Genomic DNA, 26227 nt, shown 5'->3' with positions numbered 1-26227 from the left:
AATCTTTTGATTGTGATTTGCTTTTTTAGATTGTGATTTGCTTCTATTTTTAGGTATTAGTTTACTATATTTTAGGTATATACTCACCCTAATAAACGTAATACATTGTATAACTCGTTCTACCGCTTTGTGCTACAATGTAACTAAAGGACCCACCATTGTGACATGTTAAAGGGACAGTATACACTCATTTTCATATTACTGCATCTAATCAACACTACTATAAAGAATATGATGCACAGATACTGATATAAAAATCCAGTATAAAACTGTTTAAAAACTTACTTAAAAGCTCTCAGTTTAGCTCTTTTGAAAAGGTAGCTGGAAAGCCCACTGCAAGTGGGAAATAAGACACTGCCCCCTCCCCCTTCTTTTGCATATGAAAAGACACTTTACACAAACAGGAGCAAGCTGGAGTAGGTAGCTGACGGTATTCTTATAAAACTTTGGGGCTTGGTTAGGAGTTTGAAAATCGGAGCAATGTTTTTTAAAAATAAGCAAAACTATACATTTTTAAAAAAAAAAAAACATTATTGGCTATATAAATAGATCATCTACAAAACATTTATGCAAATAAAAAACGAGTGTATAATGTCCCTTTAAAAGAACTAAACTGGCTGTCGCTGGAATCCAGACGCACCCTCCATCTTTCTAGCCTTGTGTTTAAGAGCTTTTCTGGGAAGCTCCCACCCTACCTGAGCAGAATGCTCTCACCGGCTGTTCCCACCTCCTATACCCTCTGATCCAGTATCAGCACATTATTTAGTTTGCCTCAATACAAAAAGTAAGCAGCTCAATCCTCCTTTTCCTACAGAGCACCACAATTATGGAGCGACCTCCCGCACACTTTCAAACCTTCCCCAAGCCTAAAATCCTTAAAGAGATCCCTCTCTACATATCTCAAAACAAAATGCACCCGTCAAGGTTGATTATATATTTCCTACATGTTCTTTGTTCAATTTTGCATATATTGTGTATTATTATTGTTTTTGTATTTTATTGTACCCTATTGTATCAATGCAATGTTTTGTGGACCCAGGACATACTTGAAAACAAGAGAAATCTCAATGTATCCTTCCTGGTAAAATATTTTATAAATGAATAAATACAAATATACTCATCTACCGGAGTTGTTTTTATCATTATCAGGAATAAATATTGTTTTCTCTGTATATATTAATTTAGTAAATTCATTCTTGCTGAAAAGAGCATACTTATGTGAATGTCCATTGGTGAAGGGTTGGATATTAAAAGTTAGGCTTAAAGTATGGTTTAAGCACACAGCTACCATATACATATTTTAATTGTCATAGGATGCCACCTATGACACAAGTACATTTATGAAATTTCTTCCCTACTAGATATGGCCCGGTCAACTGTTAGTGCTATTATTGTGAAGTGGGAGTTTCTAGAAGTAACAACAGCCCATCACTCACTATAGAGTTCCAAACTGCTATCAGCACAAGATCTGTGCATTAGCAGCTTCATAAAATGGATTGTTATGGCCAAGCAGCTGTACACAAGCCTTATATTAAAGGGACATGAAACCCAATTTTTTCTTTCCTGATTTAGAAAGAGCATGTCATTTTAAACAACTTTCTAATTTACTTCTATTATCTCATCTGCTTCATTCTCTTGATATCACTTGCTGAAAAGCATATCTAGATATGCTCAGTAGCTGCTGATTGGTTGCGGCACATAGAGGCCTTGTGTGATTGGCTCACACATGTGTATTGCTATTTCTTCAACAAAGGATATCTAAAGAACTGAGCAAATTAGATAATAGAAGTAAATTGGAAAGTTGTTTAAAATTACATGCCCTATCTGAATCATGAAAGTTTAATTTTGACTAGACTGCCCCTTTAACATGTGCATTGCCAAGTGATTTGTAAAGCATGCACACTCAAAAATCTTGTGTAAAGGCTTCCTAGAAAAGTAGCAGGTGTTAAAGCCACAAAGTAGGGGACAACTCCATTTCAATACCCATGTTATTGGAATGGGATGTCCAACAAGTTCATATAAATATATATTTTACTATGTTGTATTCATTCAAGTTTTGTTTCTTATAAACTGACTTGAATAGTTAACTAAACAAGTATCTTCAGAAAGTCTGTAAATTAAGATGCATTTTTTTATTGGCTGGATTACCTGGAGAGACTGATTAGGCATTGGCTTTTTGATCTTTTATCTTTTATTAAGTGTTGCTGAAAGAGGCTTAGATTTGTTTCATAAAAAGGTTGTATGGTACATTAAGGTTGTAAAATACATAGAAGAGGATCCCTGCATTAGAAACTAATTAATGGGAATTGCTTATGATAATGGAAGGGGTATTGCATATGAGGGTCATGGATAGAGGTTCCTCATATGCTGGCAGTCCTCACACTGGGGGTAGTAGGGGTGAATCAATGGGTTATTGGTACCTTGTGAAAGTTTGTGGCTGTTGGATTTATCTGAGAGAAAATTGCACTGTTGCAAAGTGACTTTGTAGATGTGGAGGTCTCATTGGATGGAATCTTTAAAGCGTGGGGGATTCCTCATGGTGGAAGTTACATTAGGTGAGGTGTTTTGTTTGGAGTATGTTTTGTTGTGGTGTGCATGTGTTGGTGGGCGTGGCACTCAAGAATTCTGAAACATTTCTGGGAGTTACGGGATAATTGCTGTGGCCTCTTAAGTACTAGTAGGGGTTAATGTACTTTGGGGGTACAGTAAGGGGTTTATTGTCATATGTCCCCGGGTGTTATAGGGTTAATACTATAAGAACAGATACAGATTATTGTTAAGAGCAATCCCATTTAATATATTGGCATAACACTGGTATCTTGTACATTTGACTCTGCTCTATACTTTTTTGCTACCTTATTTGGTTAATCTGTCCCATGGTGTTTTAAAAATGTGATCTGAAACACAGGTCTGGTGGTTGTGGTTTAATTGTGGTGGCATCTTCAGTTCTAGGGAGGGTTAGTGCACTTTGGGGGTAAAATAAAGGGTTTATTGTCACAGGGGCCCTGGTGGAATTGGGTTAATGCCATAAGGACAGATACAGAATATTGTTATGAGCAATGCCATATAATATATTGGCTTAGCACTGGTATCTGTATTATATAGGTAAATATTAGTGTCACATTTTACCTCCTGTTTTGTGACTTTACCTATGCATTATCTGAAGTGAGTATAATGACAAATGGGTAACCATGGGCATGTCACCACTTGCATTTAATTGCAACCGTATTTTTTACTGGCTCACTTTTTACAAATGGCAGCTAGATACCACATGCATTAATGTTAAGTATTTTAAAATACAAATGTATATTTTGTTGCTGTGAGTAACACTTAATAATCCTACAGAGCTTTAATTTATCAGTCATGGTCTTACATCTAAATAGCTTTAGCAAAGAGAGGAGAGAGATGGGATATGGTAGAAACCTTCAAATATATTAAGAGATTTAATAAAGCTGAGAAAAAAGGTATATTTTCTCAAAAAGAGCAACATCTGAACAAAGGGGCATGATCTCAAGGAGTAAGTTTACAGAAATTGTGGTTGATTGATGGTATAAAATATGGTTACAACAAATACTACTGGAAGGGAACTATAGAACACCTGGATCATTCATAAGGCTATCCTAAGAATTAATTTCTATGTGTAACTGAATTGGAATCAAAATATGGGCCAAGGAATCTTACCTCTTTAGTTATATACCCATCTTTATTAATATCATATAAATTAAAAGCCCAGTTTAACTTTTCTTGTATGGTCCCTCGTAGCAAAGTAGAAAGACCCATAACAAAGTCCTAGAAAAAAAAGTTTTGAATTACAAAATATTTTTGATCAAACAGGACATATGTTAACAAATGAAAATGCAAAATATATAAAATATATTAATAAAATAAATAATTAACCTGAAACAAAACAAAACAAAATAAAAATGTTAGCACAAATGAATAAATATTTAGCCATACGTTCCTCATTGCCCTTCAAAAGCTTTTGGGGTCCTTGTGAATGTCCACAGCCCTTAAGCAATTGCAAATTATTGTGTTTGAGGACTTTAAAAATATTTGCTTGGCTATATTTTTATGTCATGATACTGCTTACAAACTGCACATGATGTTGCATCTGAGAAATGAGAATTAGCTAAAAAAAAGTAACAGTTAATCACAGAAAGTCTTCTATGTTACAATGACCAGCTCTAAATGTATAAACCTAGAATATTTTTCAGTTTCCTTGGCAATGAGATCTTAACATTGCATGCTCAATATGCACTGGTAGTAACATTTTATTATGATTACTAATATTAAGCTTTATATATATACTATCCACATATCCTTCATTATTAACTATAAAACACCACAGTCACTGTAATAAAAAATATAAAAGAGAACCATTAGCTTATAGACATAAAAATAAATGGAATTTGAGATAAAGGTACAAATAAAATAACCAATTTTAGCTTTACTCGATGATTCAAACAATATTTCTGGATGATATATGAAAAAAACATGTTTTCAATTTATTTTAGAGGTGGATGGGGCATCATGAGATTATTAGGTTCACTCATTATATTAATATGCACACTGGCTCAGAGACCTATTGAGAAAAATGGGGGTATATACAAAAGGTTAATAGAAAGCTATAAAATACAATAAGGTATGTCATAAACCTATAAAATATTACTACTGTTCAAGTTAGAGCAATTCAAGCAGATTTTAAAAAGAAAAGGTCATATAGGAATGTAGGTACCAAGTAGGAACATTTCCAGGCGACAGTCATGGCAGACTAAGATTTTAGATGCCTAAATATTATCATCATGCTTACTTCTATCTTATTTATAATTGTTCAACTTTTTGTCCTGATTCAACTGAGGCCAGTATCTTCATATTTCTTAGCTCCATTTTTCCGGAACCTTGAAGCTCTTGGTGGACCTTAGAAGCAGATTTAATTTACCTCCCCAGTTATCCAGGTAAGCAGTTTCATGATGCTTGATGCCCTTTGTTTTCGGCGAGCCTTCAGGCCAGAAACAGTTATGAAGCAGGGCTCCAATGTACTTGTATGTGTGTGTATATATATATATATATATATTAAGTATTTAGAAACAAAAAAAAAATCAGAAAACACAGCTTCTATAGGCAAAAGTGGCAAGTATTTAGTGTGACCTGCCCTTACACTTGAGCAATAGCAGGAACGTTGCTCTCGTAAACCTAAATGGAATGAGACCCTAATTAATGTAATTGCTAACACCTGTATTTGTCCTACTATTTAATGTCAAAATGACTGCTGTGAAAAAGGTCTATAACACCACGTTTGTGCAAGACATGCTTGAGCATTATATAAACATGTGGTATGAGTTTAACACATTGGATGCTTGCTAATAAGACCAACTTTCAATCAAATCATTCCATTCAAAATGCCAAAGATCATAGAATTTGACAGACATAAAATCATACTTTCTCCAACATTGGTGTGTCCGGTCCACGGCGTCATCCATTACTTGTGGGAAATATTCTCCCCCACAGGGAAAGGCAAGGAGAGCACACAGCAAGAGCTGTCCATATAGCTCCCCCTCTGGCTCCGCCCCCCCAGTCATTCTCCTTGCTGCTCTGAACAAGTAGCATCTCCACGGGGATGGTGAGGAGTTTGTGGTGTTAGTTGTAGTTTTTTATTCTTCTATCAAGAGTTTGTTATTTTAAAATAGTGCTGGCTTGTACTATTTACTCTACAACAGAAAAGTGATGAAGATTTCTGTTTAAGAGGGCTATGATTTTAGCACAAGTAACTAAAATCCATTTCTGTTACCACGCAGGACTGTTGAAACCAGAGAACTTCAGTTGGGGGTAACAGTTTGCAGACTCATCTGCTTCAGGTATAACTAGTCTCCTTCTAACAACACAGGCTAATGCTAGATGACAGTCATTTTTCCCCTCAGGGAAAACGGTAAGCCATTTTTCTTTCACCTCAGCAAAGAAGATAACAGGCTTCCCCCTTTTGATTTTTATGCTGGTAGACACTGTTAGGGGCCAAATCGATTGTTTTTTATTACAATATGATGGCAATTGAAATGTTTTATAAGCTCATATACACTTGGGGACATTTTTTATTGATCTGGCTTGCTTTAGACACCTAAATCTAGTCAGGAAGGCCCCTTCACTCTAGTGTACTGAGGGAGGAGGCCTCATTTTGGCACTTCAGCTGCGTATTTGATTCCAAGGCAGTGCATGCAGTTCCATGTGAGAGGGTCCTGTGGCTCAGAAAGTGACTCCAGAAGGCTTATTTCTGTGGATGGTTGACCCCTAAGGAAGGTAAAAGCTGCAGCAATGCTGTAGCAGTGATTGTGGTGTATAAAAACGGTTAAATCCAACAATTAGCTCCGTTTTGCTTGTTTTAAGAGCTAGAGTCTCCATATTTGCTGTGCAATACTTTCTAAGCATTAAGACACTGGGGTCCAAATTTCAGAAAAATCGGATATTGCCTTCATAGTTTTTTGAACATTCAGAAATAAAGTGTGTCATTTTATTATTTAAAGAGACAGTAACGTTTTTGTTTAAAATCGTTTTTATTGCATTGTTTGCCTGCCTAAATCTGTTTAACATGTCTGTGCCATCAGATAACCTATGTTCTGTGTGTGTAGAGACAAATGTGGTTCCCCCTTTGAGTGTTTGTGTTAATTGTGCCATAGCGTCCAAACAAAATGAGGACAGCTCTGTTACATTTCATAATGTTGCCCAAGATGATTTATCTAATGAAGGTAGTGGGGATAGTTCTACATCCTCTCCTTCTGTGTCTACACCAGCTTTGCCCGCGCAGGCGACACCTAGCGTGCCAGTGCTTATTTCTATGCAACAATTAACAGCAGTAGTGGATAATTCTATAGCAAATCTTTTATCCAAACTGCCAGCATTTCAGAGAAAGCGTGATTGTTCAGCTTTAAATACAGATAAAAGGGATGAATAATCAGACGCTGACGATGCTTTATCTATTTTACCCTCACATCAATCGGAATTGGCTGTGAGGGAAGGGCTGTCTGAGGGTGAAATTTCAGACTCAGGAAAAATTTCTCAACAGACAGAACCTGATAGTAGCATTTAAGTTTAAGCTAGAACATCTCCACGCTTTGCTAAAGGAGGTATTAGCTACTCTGGATGACTGTGATTTTATGGTAGTACCAGAGAAGTTGTGCAAATTGGACAAATTTTTAGAGGTCCCAGTGCACGACGACGCTTTTCCAATACCCAAAAGGGTAGCAAACATAGTGGAAAAGGAGTGGGAGAAGCCAGGTGTACCCTTTGCCCCACCTCCTTTATTTAAGAAAATGTTTCCCATAGTAGACCTTAGAAGGGACGCATGGCAGACGGTCCCGAAGGTTGAGGGAGCTGTTTCAACACTAGCGAAGCGCACCACTATTCCTATAGAGGACAGCTGCGCTTTCAAAGATCCTATGGATAAAAAATTGGAAGGATTGCTTAAAAAGATTTTTGTTCAGCAAGGGTTCATCCTTCAACCAGCTACGTGTGTTATTACTGTCACTTCAGCGGCGTCCTTTTGGTTCGAGGAACTAGAAAGGTCGCTCCAGAAAGAGACTTCCTATGAAGAAGTCATGGACAGAATTCACGCATTGAAATTAGCTAATTCCATTATATTGGATGCCGCCTTTCAAATAACGAAATTGGCGGCGAAAAACTCAGGTTTTGCTATACTAGCGCAGAGGGCGCTTTGGCTAAAATCCTGGTCGGCAGATGTGTCGTCCAAGACTGAGTTACTTAATATTCCTTTCAAGGGTAAGACCCTTTTTGGGCCGGAATTGAAGGAAATTATTTCAGACATCACTGGGGGAAAGGGCCATGCCCTCCCACAGGATAGGCCATTTAAGGCTAAGAACAAGTCTAATTTTCCTTCCTTTCGCAATTTCAGGAACGGACCGGCTAATAACTCCTCTGCCGCTAGACAAGAAGGTAACGCGGCCCAGCCCAAACCCGCTTGGAAGCCCATGCAAGGCTGGAACTCAATCAGTGGAATGGGGACTATACAGACTTGTCTCCCCAAATTCAAGTAGACCAGGTAACCAGGGACTCACTTCTCTGGTGGTTGACCCAGGATCACCTGTCTCAGGGAATGAGTGGGTCATCGTCACGACCGACGCCAGCCTCTTGGGGTGGGGCGCGGTCTGGGACTCCCTGAAAGCTCAGGGCCTATGGTCTCGGGAAGAGTTGCTTCTCCCGATAAACATTTTGGAACTAAGAGCAATATTCAATGCGCTCCTGGCTTGGCCTCAGCTAGCGGAAGCCAGGTTCATAAGATTTCAGTCGGACAACATAACGACTGTTGCGTACATCAATCATCAGGGGGGGAACAAAGAGTTCCCTAGCGATGAAGGAAGTAACCAAGATTATCCAATGGGCAGAGAATCACTCCTGCCATCTATCCGCTATTCACATCCCAGGAGTAGACAACTGGGAGGCGGACTATTTGAGTCATCAGACTTTCCATCCGGGGGAGTGGGAACTCCACCCGGAGGTCTTTGCTCAGTTAAACCAATTATGGGGCATTCCAGACATGGATCTAATGGCGTCCCGTCAGAACTTCAAGATTCCTTGCTACGGGTCCAGATCCAGGGATCCCAAGGCGACTCTAGTGGATGCATTAGTGGCGCCTTGGTCGTTCAACCTAGCATATGTGTTTCCACCGTTTCCTCTCCTTCCCAGGCTCATAGCCAGCATCAAACAGGAGAAGGCCTCGGTGATTCTGATAGCTCCTGCGTGGCCACGCAGGACTTGGTATGCAGACCTGGTGAATATGTCATCGGCTCAACCATGGAAGCTACCTTTGAGACAGGATCTTCTAGTACAAGGTCCATTCGAACATCCAAATCTAGTTTCTCTGCAGCTGACTGCTTGGAAATTGAACGCTTAATTTTATCCAAGCGTGGGTTTTTGAATTCTGTGATAGATACTCTGGTCCAAGCCAGAAAACCTGTGACTAGAAAGATTTACCATAAAATATGGAAAAAATATATCTGCTGGTGTGAATCCAAGGGATTCTCCTGGAGTAAGATTAAAATTCCAAAGATTCTCTCCTTTCTCCAAGAAGGTTTGGATAAAGGGTTGTCAGCTAGTTCTCTAAAAGGACAGATTTCTGCTTTATCTGTCTTGATACACAAACGACTGGCAGCTGTGCCAGATGTACAAGCTTTTGTTCAGGCTTTGGTTAGAATCAAGCCTGTTTACAGACCCATGACTCCTCCTTGGAGTCTAAATTTAGTTCTTTCAGTTTTTCAAGGGGTTCCGTTTGAACCTTTACATTCCATAGATATTAAGTTATTATCTTGGAAAGTTCTATTTTCGGTTGCTATTTCTTCTGCTAGAAGAGTTTCTGAATTATCTGCTTTGCAATGTAATCCACCCTATCTGGTTTTCCATTCAGATAAGGTTGTTTTGCGTACTAAGCCTGGTTTTCTTCCAAAAGTTGTTTCCAACAAGAATATTAACCAGGAAATAGTTGTTCCTTCTCTGTGTCCGAATCCAGTTTCAAAGAAGGAACGTTTGTTACACAATTTAGATGTTGTTCGTGCTTTAAAGTTCTACTTAGAAGCAACAAACGATTTTAGACAAACCTCATCTTTGTTTGTCGTTTACTCTGGTTAGAGGAGAGGTCAAAAAGCTACTGCTACCTCTCTCTCTTTCTGGCTGAAAAGCATTATCCGATTGGCTTATGAGACTGCCGGACGGCAACCTCCTGACCGAATCACAGCTCACTCTACTAGGGCTGTGGCTTCCACTTGGGCCTACAAGAACGAGGCTTCTGTTGATCAGATATGTAAGGCAGCGACTTGGTCCTCTCTGCACACTTTTGCCAAATTCTACAAATTTGATACTTATGCTTCTTCGGAGGCTATTTTTGGGAGAAAGGTTTTGCAAGCCGTGGTGCCTTCCATTTAGGTAACCTGATTTGCTCCCTCCCTTCATCCGTGTCCTAAAGCTTTGGTATTGGTTCCCACAAGTAATGGATGGCGCCGTGGACCGGACACACCAATGTTGGAGAAAACAGAATTTATGCTTACCTGATAAATTACTTTCTCCAACGGTGTGTCCGGTCCACAGCCCACCCTGGTTTCCTAATCAGGTTAAAAAAAAATTTCTTTATACACTACAGTCACCACGGCACCCTATAGTTTCTCCTTTTTCTCCTAACCGTCGGTCGAATGACTGGGGGGGCGGAGCCAGAGGGGGAGCTATATGGACAGCTCTTGCTGTGTGCTCTCCTTGCCTTTCCCTGTGGGGGAGAATATTTCCCACAAGTAATGGATGACGCCGTGGACCGGACACACCGTTGGAGAAAGTAATTTATCAGGTAAGCATAAATTCTGTTTTTGCATCAGCAAGGTCACTCTCAAAGGGAAATAAGCAAACAAACTGGATACTCAAGTTGTGGTATTGAAGCTGCTATAAAGAAATTTGAAGAATCAGGAAAGATCAAGGAAAAAACAAAGTCTGGAAGGCCAAGAAAACATTCAAAATCTGATGAGAAGCTTCTCAAAGTTTCTTCTTTGAGAGACCGGAAGAAGTCCAGCAAGGACCTGGGTCAGCATCTGACAGCTTCATCGGGATGCCAAGTTGACACTTCTACAGTCCGAAGAAGCTTGAACAGGAATGGTCTTTGTGGAAGGGCAGCAGCCAAGAAACCACTTTTTCGGAAGGGGAACAGGGTAAAAAAGCTAAGATATTCTAAAGCTCACGAAGACTAGAATAAAGATCAGTGGAAAAGAGTATTATGGAGTGAAAAATCCAAGTTTGAAAGTTTTCAGTCCAATATGCGAGAAGAAAATGCTGGAGAGAGTTTGAAGAATAAGTGCTTGCGGCCTTCAATGAAACATGGTGGAGGTTCTGTCCTGGTTTGGGGCTGCATTTCTGCCAGTTATGTTGGTGATATTGTGCGACTTTATAGGGTCATGAATGCTGAAAAGTAATGCTGTAAAGTGCTTGATTGGGAATGGTTTGTTTTTCAGCACATTGCTAATGCATTGAAATCATATTTGGAGAAAAAACAGTTGATAAAACACTTAGGCCTAGATTTGGAGTTTGGCGGTAGAAGGGCTGTTAACGCTCCGCGGGTTTTTTTCTGGCCGCACCATAAATTTAACTCTGGTATCGAGAGTTCAAACAAATGCTGCGTTAGGCTCCAAAAAAGGAGCGTAGAGCATTTTTACCGCAAATGCAACTCTCGATACCAGAGTTGCTTACGGACGCGGCCAGCCTCAAAAACGTGCTCGTGCACGAGTCTCCCATAGGAAACAATGGGGCTGTTTGAGCTGAAAAAAAACCTAACACCTGCAAAAAAGCAGCGTTCAGCTCCTAACGCAGCCCCATTGTTTCCTATGGGAAAACACTTCCTACGTCTGCACCTAACACCCTAACATGTACCCCGAGTCTAAACACCCCTACCCTTACACGTATTAACCCCTAATCTGCTGCCCCCGCTATTGCTGACCCCTGCATATTTTTTTAACCCCTAATCTGCCGCTCCGTAAACCGCCGCAACCTACGTTATCCCTATGTACCCCTAATCTGCTGCCCCTAACACCGCCGACCCCTAGATTATATTTATTAACCCCTAATCTGCCCCCCACAACGTCGCCGCCAGCTACTTACAATAATTAACCCCTAATCTTCCGACCGCAAAGCGCCGCCACCTACGTTATCCTTATGTACCCTTAATCTGCTGCCCCTAACACCGCCGACCCCTATATTATATTTATTAACCCCTAATCTGCCCCCTCAACATCGCCGACACCTGCCTACACTTATTAACCCCTAATCCGCCTCACTAACCCTATCATAAATAGTATTAACCCCTAATCTGCCCTCCCTAACATCGCCGACACCTAACTTCAATTATTAACCCCTAATCTGACGACCGGAGCTCACCGCTACTATAATAAATGGATTAACCCCTAAAGCTAAGTCTAACCCTAACACTAACACCCCCCTAAGTTAAATATAATTTACATCTAACGAAATAAATTAACTCTTATTAAATAAATTATTCCTATTTAAAGCTAAATACTTACCTGTAAAATAAATCCTAATATAGCTACAATATAAATTATAATTATATTGTAGCTATTTTAGGATTAATATTTATTTTACAGGCAACTTGGTAATTATTTTAACCAGGTACAATAGCTATTTAATAGTTACCTAGTTAAAATAATAACAAATTTACCTGTAAAATAAATCCTAACCTAAGATATAATTAAACCTAACACTACCCTATCAATAAATTAATTAAATAAACTACCTACAATTACCTACAATTAACCTAACACTACACTATCAATAAATTAATTAAACACAATTCCTACAAATAAATACAATTAAATAAACTAGCTAAAGTACAAAAAATAAAAAAGAACTAAGTTACAAAAAATAAAAAAATATTTACAAACATAAGAAAAATATTACAACAATTTTAAACTAATTACACCTACTCTAAGCCCCCTAATAAAATAACAAAGCCCCCCAAAATAAAAAATTCCCTACCCTATTCTAAATTAAAAAAGTTAAAAGCTCTTTTACCTTACCAGCCCTGAACAGGGCCCTTTGCGGGGCATGCCCCAAGAAGTTCAGCTCTTTTGCCTGTAAAAAAAAACATACAATACCCCCCCCCCAACATTACAACCCACCACCCACATACCCCTAATCTAACCCAAACCCCCCTTAAATAAACCTAACACTAAGCCCCTGAAGATCTTCCTACCTTGTCTTCACCATCCAGGTATCACCGATCCATCCTGGATCCAACATCTTCATCCAACCCAAGCGGGGGTTGGCGATCCATCATCCGGTGGCTGAAGAGGTCCAGAAGAGGCTCCAAAGTCTTCCTCCTATCCGGCAAGAAGAGGACATCCGGACCGGCAAACATCTTCTCCAAGCGGCATCTTCGATCTTCTTCCATCCGGTGCGGAGCGGGTCCATCTTGAAGCAGGCGACGCGGATCCATCCTCTTCTTCCGTTGTCTCCCGACGAATGACGGTTCCTTTAAGGGACGTCATCCAAGATGGCGTCCCTTGAATTCCGATTGGCTGATAGGATTCTATCAGCCAATCGGAATTAAGGTAGGAATTTTCTGATTGGCTGATGGAATCAGCCAATCAGAATCATGTTCAATCCGATTGGCTGATCCAATCAGCCAATCAGATTGAGCTCGCATTCTAAATTAATAAAATAATTGAAAAAACCTGAGATAACTAATTATCTGTGTCCTAGAGTGCTCCGGAGGAATCAAAATGAATAATATCAATATAAAAAAAAAAAAGGGAGGGATAAAAAAGTAAGATAAAGAACAGAAAGAATGAATTGGATTCCTTAGTCAGCACTTCCCATATTGTTACAATATAAATAAAACAGAGAGTCAACACCTGAGGGAATACCAAAGATAACAAAGAATCAGAATGCAACAATGTTATATATAGAATATATACATTTATTAACTACCTTTGTCTAAAACATATAAACAATTCTAGTTACCACTAAATATATAAAAATTACAAAACCATGGCCATGGTAGAGAGAAGCTCAATATAAGATGTCTATAATTTGCATAAGCACACCAATCATAAAGATCGTTTCAAATAGTAAGCCTTAGTTTTATACAATAGGCATTCATTAAACACAGATACTCTGCTTCCGAACAGACATAAATCATTTGATGACTCTGGTAACATAATTACTTAGTTCCAGTACAAGTATGCATGTCTAATTCAAACATCAAAGTTAGTACAGTCCAGCAATATTCAGCAGGTAATTCTAATGTGCATCCAGATGGAGCAAATTACAAATAGCTCAAGTTATAAGCAGTTAAATGCAGGTTAATGGCTGTTGTGGTAAGCAGTTCCTGCACGTTAGTAGCAGTCATATATAGCAGTGATGTGTAATTTTTATATATTTAGGGGTAACTAGGATTGTTTATATGTTTCAGACAAAGGTAGTTAATAAATGTATATATTCTATATATAACATTGTTGCATTCTGATTCTTTGGTATTCCCTCAGGTGTTGACTCTCTGTTTTATTTATATTGTAACAATATGGGAAATGCTGGCTACGGAATCCTATTAATTCTTTCTGTTCTTTATCTTACTTTTTTTTTATCCCCCTATTTTTATATTGAGATATATATATATATATATATATATATATATATATATATATATATATATATATATATATATATATATATATATATACACACATAAATACATACATACATTTATACACCTGAGATCTCATATCTTCGATCCCTTATAACTTTAGATTGCATTTTTTCCCAATAATTGTAATAAGATAGTGTTATTGTGAGTGCAACTGTACTTTTAAATGTACTTTTAATGTTTTTGGTGCAACTTTTTTTTTCTAGAGTAACAGCCAGAGCTCTGAAGTCACAATATCCCGACGTGCATTAAATTCAATTGGGCTCCAGAGAATGTGTTTACTTTCAACTTAAAATACACGCACTACTTCCCACATGCGCAAAACCCAAGCAATATAACCAAATTTAAAAAAAAAAAAATTACACTAGTCACAGCACCACTATGATACTCTAATGATAATGAAATTAATCTAAATATCATATGGAGGGTGCAAGAGTTTAGTATTGCCTCATATACTACAACAAATCTACTCTTGAAAAAACTCAGCACATCTTTTTACAAAAAGCAAGGCTTAACTTTATTTCATACTGCCTAAAGAAATAGAATACAATATAAAAGAATCCAAAATTTCAGTCTATCCACTCATTCAATAAACATTCATACATAAAATAACCAAGATTCTACTCAGGCGTCCCTGGAAGAATCAACTTTTAGCTGTCATCAAACTGCTGTCTTATCTCCTGGACCTTGAACAGTTCAATTCAATATTGTTAAGGACAGTCCTTTATATGAACAAACTTTCAGAACTGTGTCCAATATGCATAATAGTAAAAATAAATGTTAGCTCCAATGGACTCTGTAAGACAAATATAATGTGAAAGTTTCTGTTCTGTTCTGTTCTGTTCTGTTACAAGTGAATCCTCTTCAAATATAAAACTTGCTTGATATTCAAAGGGCCATAGTAATCGGATCGCTCACACATACAAAGCGCACTTTCAATCAAAGCAGCAGCACATTAGTATGTTAGTGCGTTTTTAGCAAAGCAGAAGCCGTTAATTTGTTCAGCATATGTATAGCGGTTCATCTGTATTTTCACTCGGCACACTCTAAGACTTTTGAATTACCCACTTTCAAACCACACTTGCGGCAGGGCAGAGTTAAGCCTGAGTTCAGCTACACACAGAGTATCACAGTTCATATAAGGCTAAACATATGCACAAGTTGTATGACTCATACCAGCATTATCCCGTCATATATTATCTCTAGCATCGTCTTGTTTCCAGTGTTAATGTAAAGACTGGCCAGTTTATAACATGCATGTTAGTTCATACGATACTTGCGGTTCCGTGCTCTCTCGATCAGATGTAATGCTCCCAACTATTGTCCACTCACTCTGTGTGTAGCTGAACTCAGGCTTAACTCTGCCCTACCGCAAGTGTGGTTTGAAAGTGGGTAATTCAAAAGTCTTAGAGTGTGCCGAGTGAAAATACAGATGAACCTCTATACATATGCTGAACAAATTAACGGCTTCTGCTTTGCTAAAAACGCACTAACATACTAATGTGCTGCTGCTTTGATTGAAAGTGCGCTTTGTATGTGTGAGAGATCCGATTACTATGGCCCTTTGAATATCAAGCAAGTTTTATATTTAAAGAGGATTCACTTGTAACAGAAAAAGAGTGAAACTTTCACATTATATTTGTCTTACAGAGTCCATCGTAGCTAACATTTATTTTTACTATTATGCATATTGGACACAGTTTTGAAAGTTTGTTCATATAAAGGACTGTCCTTAACAATATTGAATTGAACTGTTCAAGGTCCAGGAGATAAGACAGCAGTTTGATGATGACAGCTAAATGTTGATTCTTCCAGGGACGCCTGAGTAGAATCTTGGTTATTTTATGTATGAATGTTTATTGAATAAGTGGATAGACTGAAATTTTGGATTCTTTTATATTTTATTCTATTTCTTTAGGCAGTATGAAATAAAGTTAAGCCTCGCTTTTTGTAAAAAGGTGTGCTGAGTTTTTTCAAAAGCAATATAACCACTTTTTGCTTGTGCACAACAGTTAGTGCTACATTCATAATCTTGCCCACTTGCTGGAAATTGTCATGTTTATTCGTATTCTAAAGCATCCTTTGCTTTCGATGTTTAGCTACCTGTAATGGTAATATAAAAAGATGAGCTTAACCTGCAGTCATCCTTTTATTAAGGATTAACATATCCTAACTTATTTACTTCTATATTATTAAATTAGCTAATTTTCGGCTAGATTATGAGGATTGAGCTTGCATTCTATTGGCTAATTGGAACAGCCAATAAAATGCGAGCTCAATCCTATTGGCTGATTGCATCAGCCAATAGGATTTTTTCAACCTAAATTCCGATTGGAATCTAAGAGACGCCATCTTGGATGACGTCATTTAAAGGAACCTTCATTCGTCGTTAGCCATCGGAAAGAAAAGGATGCTCCGCGTCGGATGTTTTGAAGATGGACCCGCTCCACGCCGGATGGATGAAGATAGAAGATGCCGTCTGGATGAAGACTTCTGCCCATCTGGAGGACCACTTCTCCCGGCTTGGATGAAGACTTCTCCCGGCTTTGTTGAGGATGGATGTCCGGTCTTCAAAACTGTAAGTGGATCTTCAGGGGTTAGTGTTAGGTTTTTTAAGGGTTTATTGGGTGTGTTTTATTTTTAGGTTAGGGTTTGGGCCGCAATAGAGCTAAATGCCCTTTTAAGGGCAATGCCCATACAAATGCCCTGTTCAGGGCAATGGGGAGCTTAGGTTTTTTTTAGTTAGGGTTTTATTTGGGGGGTTAATTGTGTGGGTGGTGGGTTTTACTGTTGGGGGGTTGTTTTCAGGTAAAAGAGCTGAGTTCTTTGGGGCAATGCCCTGCAAAAGGCCCTTTTAAGGGCTATTGGTAGTTTAGTTTAGGCTAGGGTTTTTTTTTTATTTTGGGGGGCTTTTTTATGTTGATAGGGCTATTAGATTAAGTGTAAGTAGTTTAAATATCTTGTAATTTGTTTTTTATTTTGTTTAATTTAGTATTTGTTTTTATTTGTAATTTAGGTAATTGTATTTAATTTATTTAATTGTATTTAATTTAGGTAATTTATTTAATTGCAGTGTAGTGTTAGGTGTTAGTGTAACTTAGGTTAGGTTTTATTTTACAGGTAAATTTGTATTTATTTTAGCTAGGTAGTTAGTAAATAGTTAATAACTATTTAGTAACTATTCTACCTAGTTAAAATAAATACAAACTTGCCTGTAAAATAAAAATAAACCCTTAGCTAGATACAATGTAACTATTAGTTATTTTTTAGTTTTAAATAGGAATTATTTAATTATTAATTATAGGTTTTATTTAGATCTATTTTAATTATATTTAAGTTACGGGGTGTTAGGGTTAGGGGTTAGGGTTAGACTTAGGTTTAGGGGTTAATAACTTTAGGATAGTGGCGGCGACGTTGGGGGGGCAGATTAGGGGTTAATAAATGTAGGTAGGTGGCAGCGATGTTAGGGGCGGCAGATTATGGGTTAATAATATTCAAATAGTGTTTACGAGACGGGAGTGCGGCGGTTTAGGGGTTAATATGTTTATTATAGTGGCAACGATGTCGGAAGCGGCAGATTAGGGGTTAAAAATTTTATTTTAGTGTTTGCGATGCGGGAGGGCCTCGGTTTAGGGGTTAATAGTTAGTGTACTTTTTAGCACTTTAGTTATGAGTTTTATGCTACAGCTCTGTAGTGTAAACCTCATAACTACTGACTTTAGACTGCGTTACGAATCTTGCGGGATAGGCTGTACCGCTCACTTTTTGGCTTAAAAAAAAGCTTGTAATACCGGCGCTATGGCAGTCCATTGAAAATAGACTATACGCAAATTGCGTAAGTTGCTTTTCGGTAAGGCCAAAAAAGTGTGCGGGACAGCTGTACCTACAAGACTCGTAATAGCAGCGGTAGTAAAAAAGCAGCCTTATGAGGCTTAATGCTGCTTTTTTACTCATAACGCAAGACTCGTAATTTAGCCGTGTGAATGCAACTATTGCTGTAGGCAAATTATTATTTTTTTAAGTATTCTTTTGCTTATCTCACTTTTTGAAGATCATGTAGTCTAAAAAATTATATAATCTAAAATGACTAGTCATATATTTTAAAAAGTGAATCTATAGTAGATCTGTGAGTGGTCTTTTAGCTATATCAATTGATCTATTAATAAGGTCCAAAAATTGCCTTTTTTGACTTTCTTCTGATTGGTATATAATGTATAAAACTTAAGGTTCAAGAGCGGCCTTATCTATGTCAGAGAAGGGCTTATTGTATTGTGAGAAGACATTCTTTCTGTATGGTTTTACAATATTTACCTTGCATGTATTTGTTCTTCTAAAACTAGTACAACATTATCAAAAATATAGTCAATTTGTAAAGTAAATGCAAATCAATAGATTATTACTTTTATTATGAATATTATTATTTCACAGGTCTGTAAAATTAAACTTCAAATAATTGTTTGAAAACATTGTTTATTTTTTTAAATTTTTATTTACATTCACAAACACAATAAAAAATATTTTTCAAATATTTTAAACACGTCACATTTAAAAAAAAAGCTTAATCAATAATAAAAAAAAATGCATAGGAAATTAGAACATCTCTACAAGTATCCCCGCTTGCTTTTCCCCAGTAAAACTCCATTTACTGTACATTGTTACCAATGCAAAAGAGGATTCTGGGCAAAATATGCAAATTAGATATGCAAAAACTCAGACTTTTTGCTTCAAATACTGTTTTAACACATCAATCCTTTAATAGGGTGATTGCAGCAAATTAAGGGATAGCTGTTAAAACAGTATTTGAAGAAAAAAGTCTGAGATTTTGCATATAAAATTTGCATATCTTACCCAGAATTCTCTTGTGCATTGGTAACAATGTATATGGTGTTTTACTGGGGAAAAGCAAGCAGGGATAATTGTCTAGATGTGCTAATTTCCTATGCACATTTTTTTTATTGATTTACTTTTGAGACATGGAGGATTTTAATCTCAAACTTTTATCTCCACCATAAATTTAATGAATTAAAAAAAAAAAGCTGGTAACACATTTTGCAAAGATAACACATTCAATATATTTCATGAATAAAAATATTATTCAACACAGATTTTTCATATTATATTAGTCAATAGCAATGTTACTTAACATGGTTTTGTTTTTTTTAAAAAAAGAAGCAATACAATTTAATAATTACTATCCAATTTGTTAGTTTTTAATAATTTGTTTAACCCTAAACTGCGCTTTGTGACGCAGTATTTATGTATTGTTTCATGCACATCTGTGTGAAACATCCAGCAGTAATCTGCCATCATGATCCCATCGTCCTTGGTACCTCTTTTCCATGCCCTTAATATCTTGGTGGAACCTTGCTCCATGTTCCTCACTCATCACTCCAAGGTTATCCGGAAGGTAGTTGAAAGTCAAGTTATAAAAGCGCACATTACACCCAAGCTCCTTGAACTTAACTAATAAATTATGTACAAACTCTTTGTAGCTAAAATTCTTAATACTTCCCATTTTATTTTATTGTTAAGCATTTTTCACAAACATAAGAAAAAAATCTGCACTGTTCACACGTTCTCTAGAAGCTTACGCTGTCGGCATTTATCATTGCAATGCCGCCCCCTGCAGATTCGTGGCCAATCGGCCGCTAGCAGGGGGTGTTAATCAACCGGATCATTGAGCATGGGATAACTTTTGTTTCCGGCGAGCCTGAAACAAGGGGCCTCAAGCTCCATACGGAGATTGATAAATATGCCCCAAAGGGTGGCATCTGCTGTGCTGTTACTCACTATTGTATTTCGCTGCAGGTATATTCGACATACATATGCAATATAATATTTCTATTTTTTTTTTAAACATGTCATTCAATTATATAAATTGTTTAATATTACATATTAATATTAATTTTATAAAATGTATTTTTTAATATATTTAATTGAAATTATTTAGACACTAAGGGAAAATAAAGGAAAAGTATAAATTTTAAAATAAAATTGTTTCTATTATGAAAAATAAAATGATTAAAAATTAGTTTTTTCCCCTGTAAGTCACAATCTTACCTTTCTGAGTACAGTATTGCACTATCTTTCTGATGGTTCTATGTATACAAAAAAGTATTACAAATTATATAAAACTTCCATTAGGTTGCATTTAGTTTTTTATTGCTTGTAAATATTGCCTACATTAAATAATATAATGTTTTTTGCACTTCGTCCCATCTCCTCTTTTACTAATACCTAGGTTTAAGCTCTCATATCAATAAACCATCTTGCACCTTCACTACAGCTCCCTTAATTTAAAGGATTTAATTTTTTAAGTATCTACTAACAGCGAGTAAGTGCCTCAATAGCATACTCTTCTATTTGTAAATGGGGCAGAAGAGATCTGGAGAAAGATGAGGATATTATAATAAAACCAGCGGAGAAAGGTGGTGAGATTGTTATACTGGACAAAAATTTAAAAAAAAATGTTCTGATGTTTCAAAATATCCTAGATGACACAGTAACTTATAAAAAATTAAATAGCAGTACCATCACAGCTTACAATAAACGTATTGGTAAATAAGGCAATGGATAAGGGAATTTTAACTGTAAAAGTAAAGAAATATATAATACCCCTACATTCATACCTCTTATATTGTTTGCCTAAGATCGATAAGTCCCTAACAAAACCACCTGGAAGGCCAATTATCTCTAGGATTGGTTCAATAACTGCCAATATATCAGAATACAACAATTTATTCTTACAGAAATATGTTAGAAAATTACCATCTTATCTTAAGGATTCTATGGATGTTCAAAGGTTAGTAGAACATTTTGATTGGAGTGAGAATTTTGTCCTTGTGACATGCAATGTTTCTTCTTTGTACACATGTATAGCTTATGAGAATGGCATAGAGGCAGTCACATTTTTCTTAGAAAAAGACCAAGATCTAACATCAGACCAAAAGAATTTGATCATAGCTTGGATCAACTATATCCTTACTCATAGCTATTTCTCGTTTAATGGACAATATTACAAGCAAGAACAAGGAACTGCCATGGGAACTAGGTTGGCTATGCCAACTTGTTTATGGGCCTTTAGGAACAATAATTTTTGGTGGCAAGTGGTGCAGCAGGTGCAAACCTGGTTACATTCATATGGTATATAGATGATATTCTGATAATCTGGCGTGGACCAGAATAAGATAACTTCCTTTTAATGATGAATACTAATGAAAAAAAACAAAAGTTTACATGTGAGAGAAGTAGTTTTTTGTATCTGAGCATCAAGTAAATATGAGAACCCATTTCAAAAAGGTAGATGCTATACATTTTATCCAGCACATGAGCTGTCACCATATCAGGTGGAAGAACAATATCCCGAGAGGACAATTATTAAGGCTCAGAAAAATTTGTAGTAGCACAGAGAATTTTATGAAATGGTTTGATCTGTTAATAGATACATTTTTAGATAGGGGCTATAATGAAAATAATATTGAAAGAGAGAGGGGTGCAATACAATTAAAAGATAGAAGGGATCTTATTAAAGGCAAGGAATTAAAAACTAGAAAACACAATTACAATGAATTATTTGCACTTTTTATCTCTTAGATTTAATTGCTATAAAAAGCAGACCATAGGCTCTCTTGAGCCCTGGCTCTGTGCTTCAAAGTGCACGGTGTTAAAAGTGGCAGAGTTACTAACTGGGCCTATATCCACAATGCTTTCATTCAGAATGCTACAACATGAAGCACTGTTCTAAATCCTTCTCCATCTCATATCTCTGCAGGTATGCTTCCCTGCTTTCATTGTTTCCCTGGCTGCTGATAAATTGAGGAGATTGACAAATTTCCGGCAGGGGTTAATTCCCAGACAGCGGAACTGCGAAAAACACTAGAAGAAAGGAAAAGATTGAAGTTCCTCCGTGATGAGGAAGATTACTCGACAGATCGAGTCTACCGCTGGAAGTATGACCCGCAGAACAGGTCAGGAGGTGGAACTTCCGGTCCAAGATGGCGGCGACAACGGAGACCGAGGAGAGAGGGTCTATCACAAAATACCTCGAGCGAATCGACAGGGGGACTCAGACGAAACGGCGGCAAACGACTCCTCCGCGGAGGGAAAAAGCACCGACACAGGAAAGGGGAAACAGACACGCAGTACCCGTCAAGGCAGCAGTCGAGCACGGCGCAAGAAATAGGTAATATCAGTGAGGGATTAACAGAACAACCTGTAAAAGAGCAGAAGGATAGACTGGTGATTAATATTTCGGATCAAATCTTAAACAATGAGGAACTTTGTGTCCTGGACAAGGGACTTTCTTTCTGCCCACAAAATAAATGTGACTTTTTTTTAACTTAATCAGGATTTATATAAATTGTTTAGAAAGATCAAGCTGAAATCTTTTTTTGCATTAAAGAGTAATGAGGGGAATGTAATAACATCTGAGAATGTGAATGTATATAGATCAAGTTCAAGGGATCAATTAAGTCTTAAGAAATTGCAACTTAAAAATAAAAAAAGATTTAATCCTCAATACTACCATAAAAGCATAGATACATTTATCTCCCAAGTGTATTGTGATATTAACAAATTGAAGAAGAAGTATAGCACCAGGGGATTTAAATTTAAACACAGGGTTTCTAATTTCTCTAGAAAGGAGAGAGATAGTTTGTTGAATATTAAAAATAACAAACTACTAATAATTAAATCTGTGGATAAGGGCGGAGCCACTGTGTTACAGAATAAAGGGGATTATGTATCAGAAATATTTCACCAGTTGTCTGATAAGGATATCTATTTGCCGATTGCATATAATCCTGTGTTTATCATTCTGAAGGAATTAAATAAGTGTATTGATGTTGCTATTCAAAAAGGCATTATTGGGCATGAAGAAAAAGAATTTTTGATGAACAGGCACCCGAGAACACCTGTCTTATATACACTACCAAAAATTCATAAAAATTTGATGAGACCACCAGGTCGTCCTATTGTGGCAGGTGTGGACAGTGTGTTCTCTGGTGTTTCTGTTTATCTTGATCGTATCTTGAGGAGGTTTGTGGTAGAGTCCCAATAATTTATCAGGGATACTGGGTATTTCCTAAATAAATTGGAGGATATCTCTGTACCTCTGGATAAATGTATACTTTTCAGTATGGATGTGTCCAGCCTATATACCTCCATCAGTCATGATGGGGGTGTGAGGGCAGTGGATAAAATGATGACAGATTCAAATTTGTTTACTGGAGAGGAGAAACATTTTGTCTTGGAATTATTAGACATTATACTTCGTTACAATTACTTTTTATTTCAGGACCAGTTTTATATTCAAAAGCAAGGTACAGCAATGGGCTCCAATGTCGCCCCTACATATGCCAACATATATATGAGTATATATGAAGAAAAACTTGTTTATAGTAATAAATTGTTTAAACAATATGGCGCCACATGGTGGCGTTATATTGATGATGTGTTTGGCATATGGCTGGGCGACATTGGAAGCCTATTGCAGTTTGTGGATACATTAAATTCATCTACGAGGAATATCAAGTTTACCCTGGTTCACAGTGAGGAAAGTGTGGCCTTTCTAGATACTTTGGTTTTCAAAGATAAGGATAGAATCAGGATAGATTTGTATAAGAAAGAGACTGACAGGAATGATCTTTTATTAGCGAGCAGTGCACATCCTCAATCTCTAAAGAACTCCCTACCAAAAAGCCAGTTGATGCGGGTACGCCGCATCGTGTCAGAAGACGAATTAAGTGAAAAAAGGCTGAGGGAGATGGGAGATCTCTTTTTAGATCGAGGATATGATGAGAAGTTGATCCACAGGGAAATTGATAAGACACTTGAGATGACAAGAGAGAGTCTGTTAAAACCTCAGGAAAAAATTAAAGAGAGGAATGGGGACAAACTGGTTTTTGTCTCCAAATATAATGAATTAAATACACAAATTCATAAGATTATTTGTAGACATTGGTACATTTTAGCGAATTGTAATTCAGACATACCAGAATTCCAGAAGACACCTATGCCTGCATATAGAAGGGGTATGAACTTAAGAGATACTTTGATAAAAGCAGACATTGGGAGTACTAAAAGTGAAAAGCAGAAGTATATCACAAGTAAAAATATGGGTTGTTACCCATGTCTTGGTTGCTCCCATTGTAACAGTATGATTAAGGGACCCACGTTTGTACATCCACAGTCAGGTAAAAAATTTTGGATCAAAGATTTTCTAACATGTAATACAGAGTATGCCATCTATCTCCTTAAATGCCCATGTGGTTTGATTTATTTAGGAGAGACGACCCGTAGGGTACGTGATAGAATCACAGAGCATAAATCAAACATCAGGAGAAAGAATTTAAAATCCCCTGTAGCCACTCATTTTCTAGAAGCCCAACATGGGGTAAGCCAACTTAGATTCCAAATTTTGGAACATGTTCCCCCCGGTAGACGAGGGGGGGATAGGGAACAACATTTGAAACAAAGAGAGGCATTTTGGATTTTTACTTTGAATTCATTAGTTCCATTTGGTATGAATAAGGATTATGATTTGTCTGTTTTTCTTTAAAATTTGTTTCTTTGTGAATTTGTGATTAACTAATCTCTGTTTTTATCTCTCTTTTTTCTTGTATGATCAGTATTGTATATGAAGTTAGATGTCACCCAGACCTTGAGAATGTGTGGTGATGTTATGAAAAAAGAAAAAAGAAAGAAGAAAAATAGTAATGACATAGGAAAACTGTAATTGAAATTGGCATATGTTAAGTATGGTTTGTTTCTTTTTTCTCTAAATTGAATATTTTCTAAATAATGTTGATGCCTTCAAAAAAACTCTGTATATTTTTCACCTTTTTATGTTTTATACAGGTGAATTGGTAATTAGTTTAGTAATTTTGATGTTTAATATTTAGGATACCCACATATGTAGAAGTAACAAAACAGTATTAGGAGTTTGGAAAGAGTTAAATATATTGTGGGTGTGTCCTAAGGGGTATATAAGGAGGTGGAGGAAGTGATGTATGTATGGCATGATGAAGGACATGTAGTCCGAAACGTTGCTATCTTTTTGTACTCCTGGATATGCAATAAAATTTGAAGATAACTCTATTGGAGTGCTGCTATTCACTTTTTGTTCTGGAATTTGATTGCTGGGCTGTGCAGTGCCTAGCTATAGCGTGCACCCATTTAATAACAGTGTGAGCTGGACTTTTATGATTGATTGCTGATAAATGTCCCTTTAATCTGTTTTAGAATACTCTGGTATGCTTCCCTGCTTTCGTAATCTCCCTGGCTGCTGATACACGTCCCTTTAATATGTGTTAGAATACATTTCATTTAGAATGCATTTCTTCTGATGTCTTCTGTATTTTGGCTATTTGTAATCATTTTATCAGATACTCTGTATTATTTGAGTTCACCCTGCCATTTGTCTTCCCCCCTTCTAATTTGCAAGCGTGTGTAACTCCTGTTTAGCAAGCTAGGCTGCTTTGTTAACAACTGATTTGAATCAGATCATTTCAACTTAGATTCCACTTCTATAAACACCAGACCACTGTCTCTCTTCAGCCCTGGCTCTGTGCTTCAAAGTGGGTCTGTGTAACAAGTGGCAAAGTTACTAACTGGAGTTAGAAACTGAAGGGTAAACTGCAGTCTCACTAACAGATAAAACTTACTAACTATACACCTGCGCAAGGATCTCCATGTCTTTTCTTCTCTTTCTGTCTGCTCTTCTCCTGAAACTCACTGCATGTCCCTATAACAATAACACCCCCCACACTATCCATCACTCGCCCTTCCTTCTCTCATCCCCTATGGTGTCCTCTCATGAAAGACTCTGTCTCCTTAGAAACAGTTCCCAATCTAACTCTCATGGGTCTAATCATACCTGCTCATACAAGTCTCACTATCACCTCCTGTCACTCACACTCCTACTACTGCTTGCTGCTGGTGAAGTTTCTCCTAACCCTGGCCCTGCAGCCAAACTTTTACAGTCTCGCTCAGTCTCCCACTGCAAAAACTCTAGGTCACGCAATACTAACAATC

At 37.2% G+C, this 26227-nt stretch overlaps 1 protein-coding gene across 1 annotated transcript in view; it reads right to left on the bottom strand.

Annotated features, from left to right (window-relative positions):
* The window catches only part of KCNIP4 (potassium voltage-gated channel interacting protein 4), a 763323-nt gene that overhangs the window by 26072 nt on the left and 711024 nt on the right, over positions 1 to 26227 (bottom strand). The window contains exon 6 of the mRNA XM_053704096.1: positions 3682 to 3789. Coding sequence (XP_053560071.1) covers positions 3682 to 3789 — 108 coding nt within the window. The remainder of the gene's footprint in view (positions 1 to 3681; positions 3790 to 26227) is intronic.

The sequence above is a fragment of the Bombina bombina genome, chromosome 2, assembly GCF_027579735.1.
Source record: "Bombina bombina isolate aBomBom1 chromosome 2, aBomBom1.pri, whole genome shotgun sequence".
NCBI lineage: Eukaryota > Metazoa > Chordata > Amphibia > Anura > Bombinatoridae > Bombina > Bombina bombina.
Note: the sequence above shows the minus strand (reverse complement) of the source record. Positions and strands in the feature narration are given on the sequence as shown.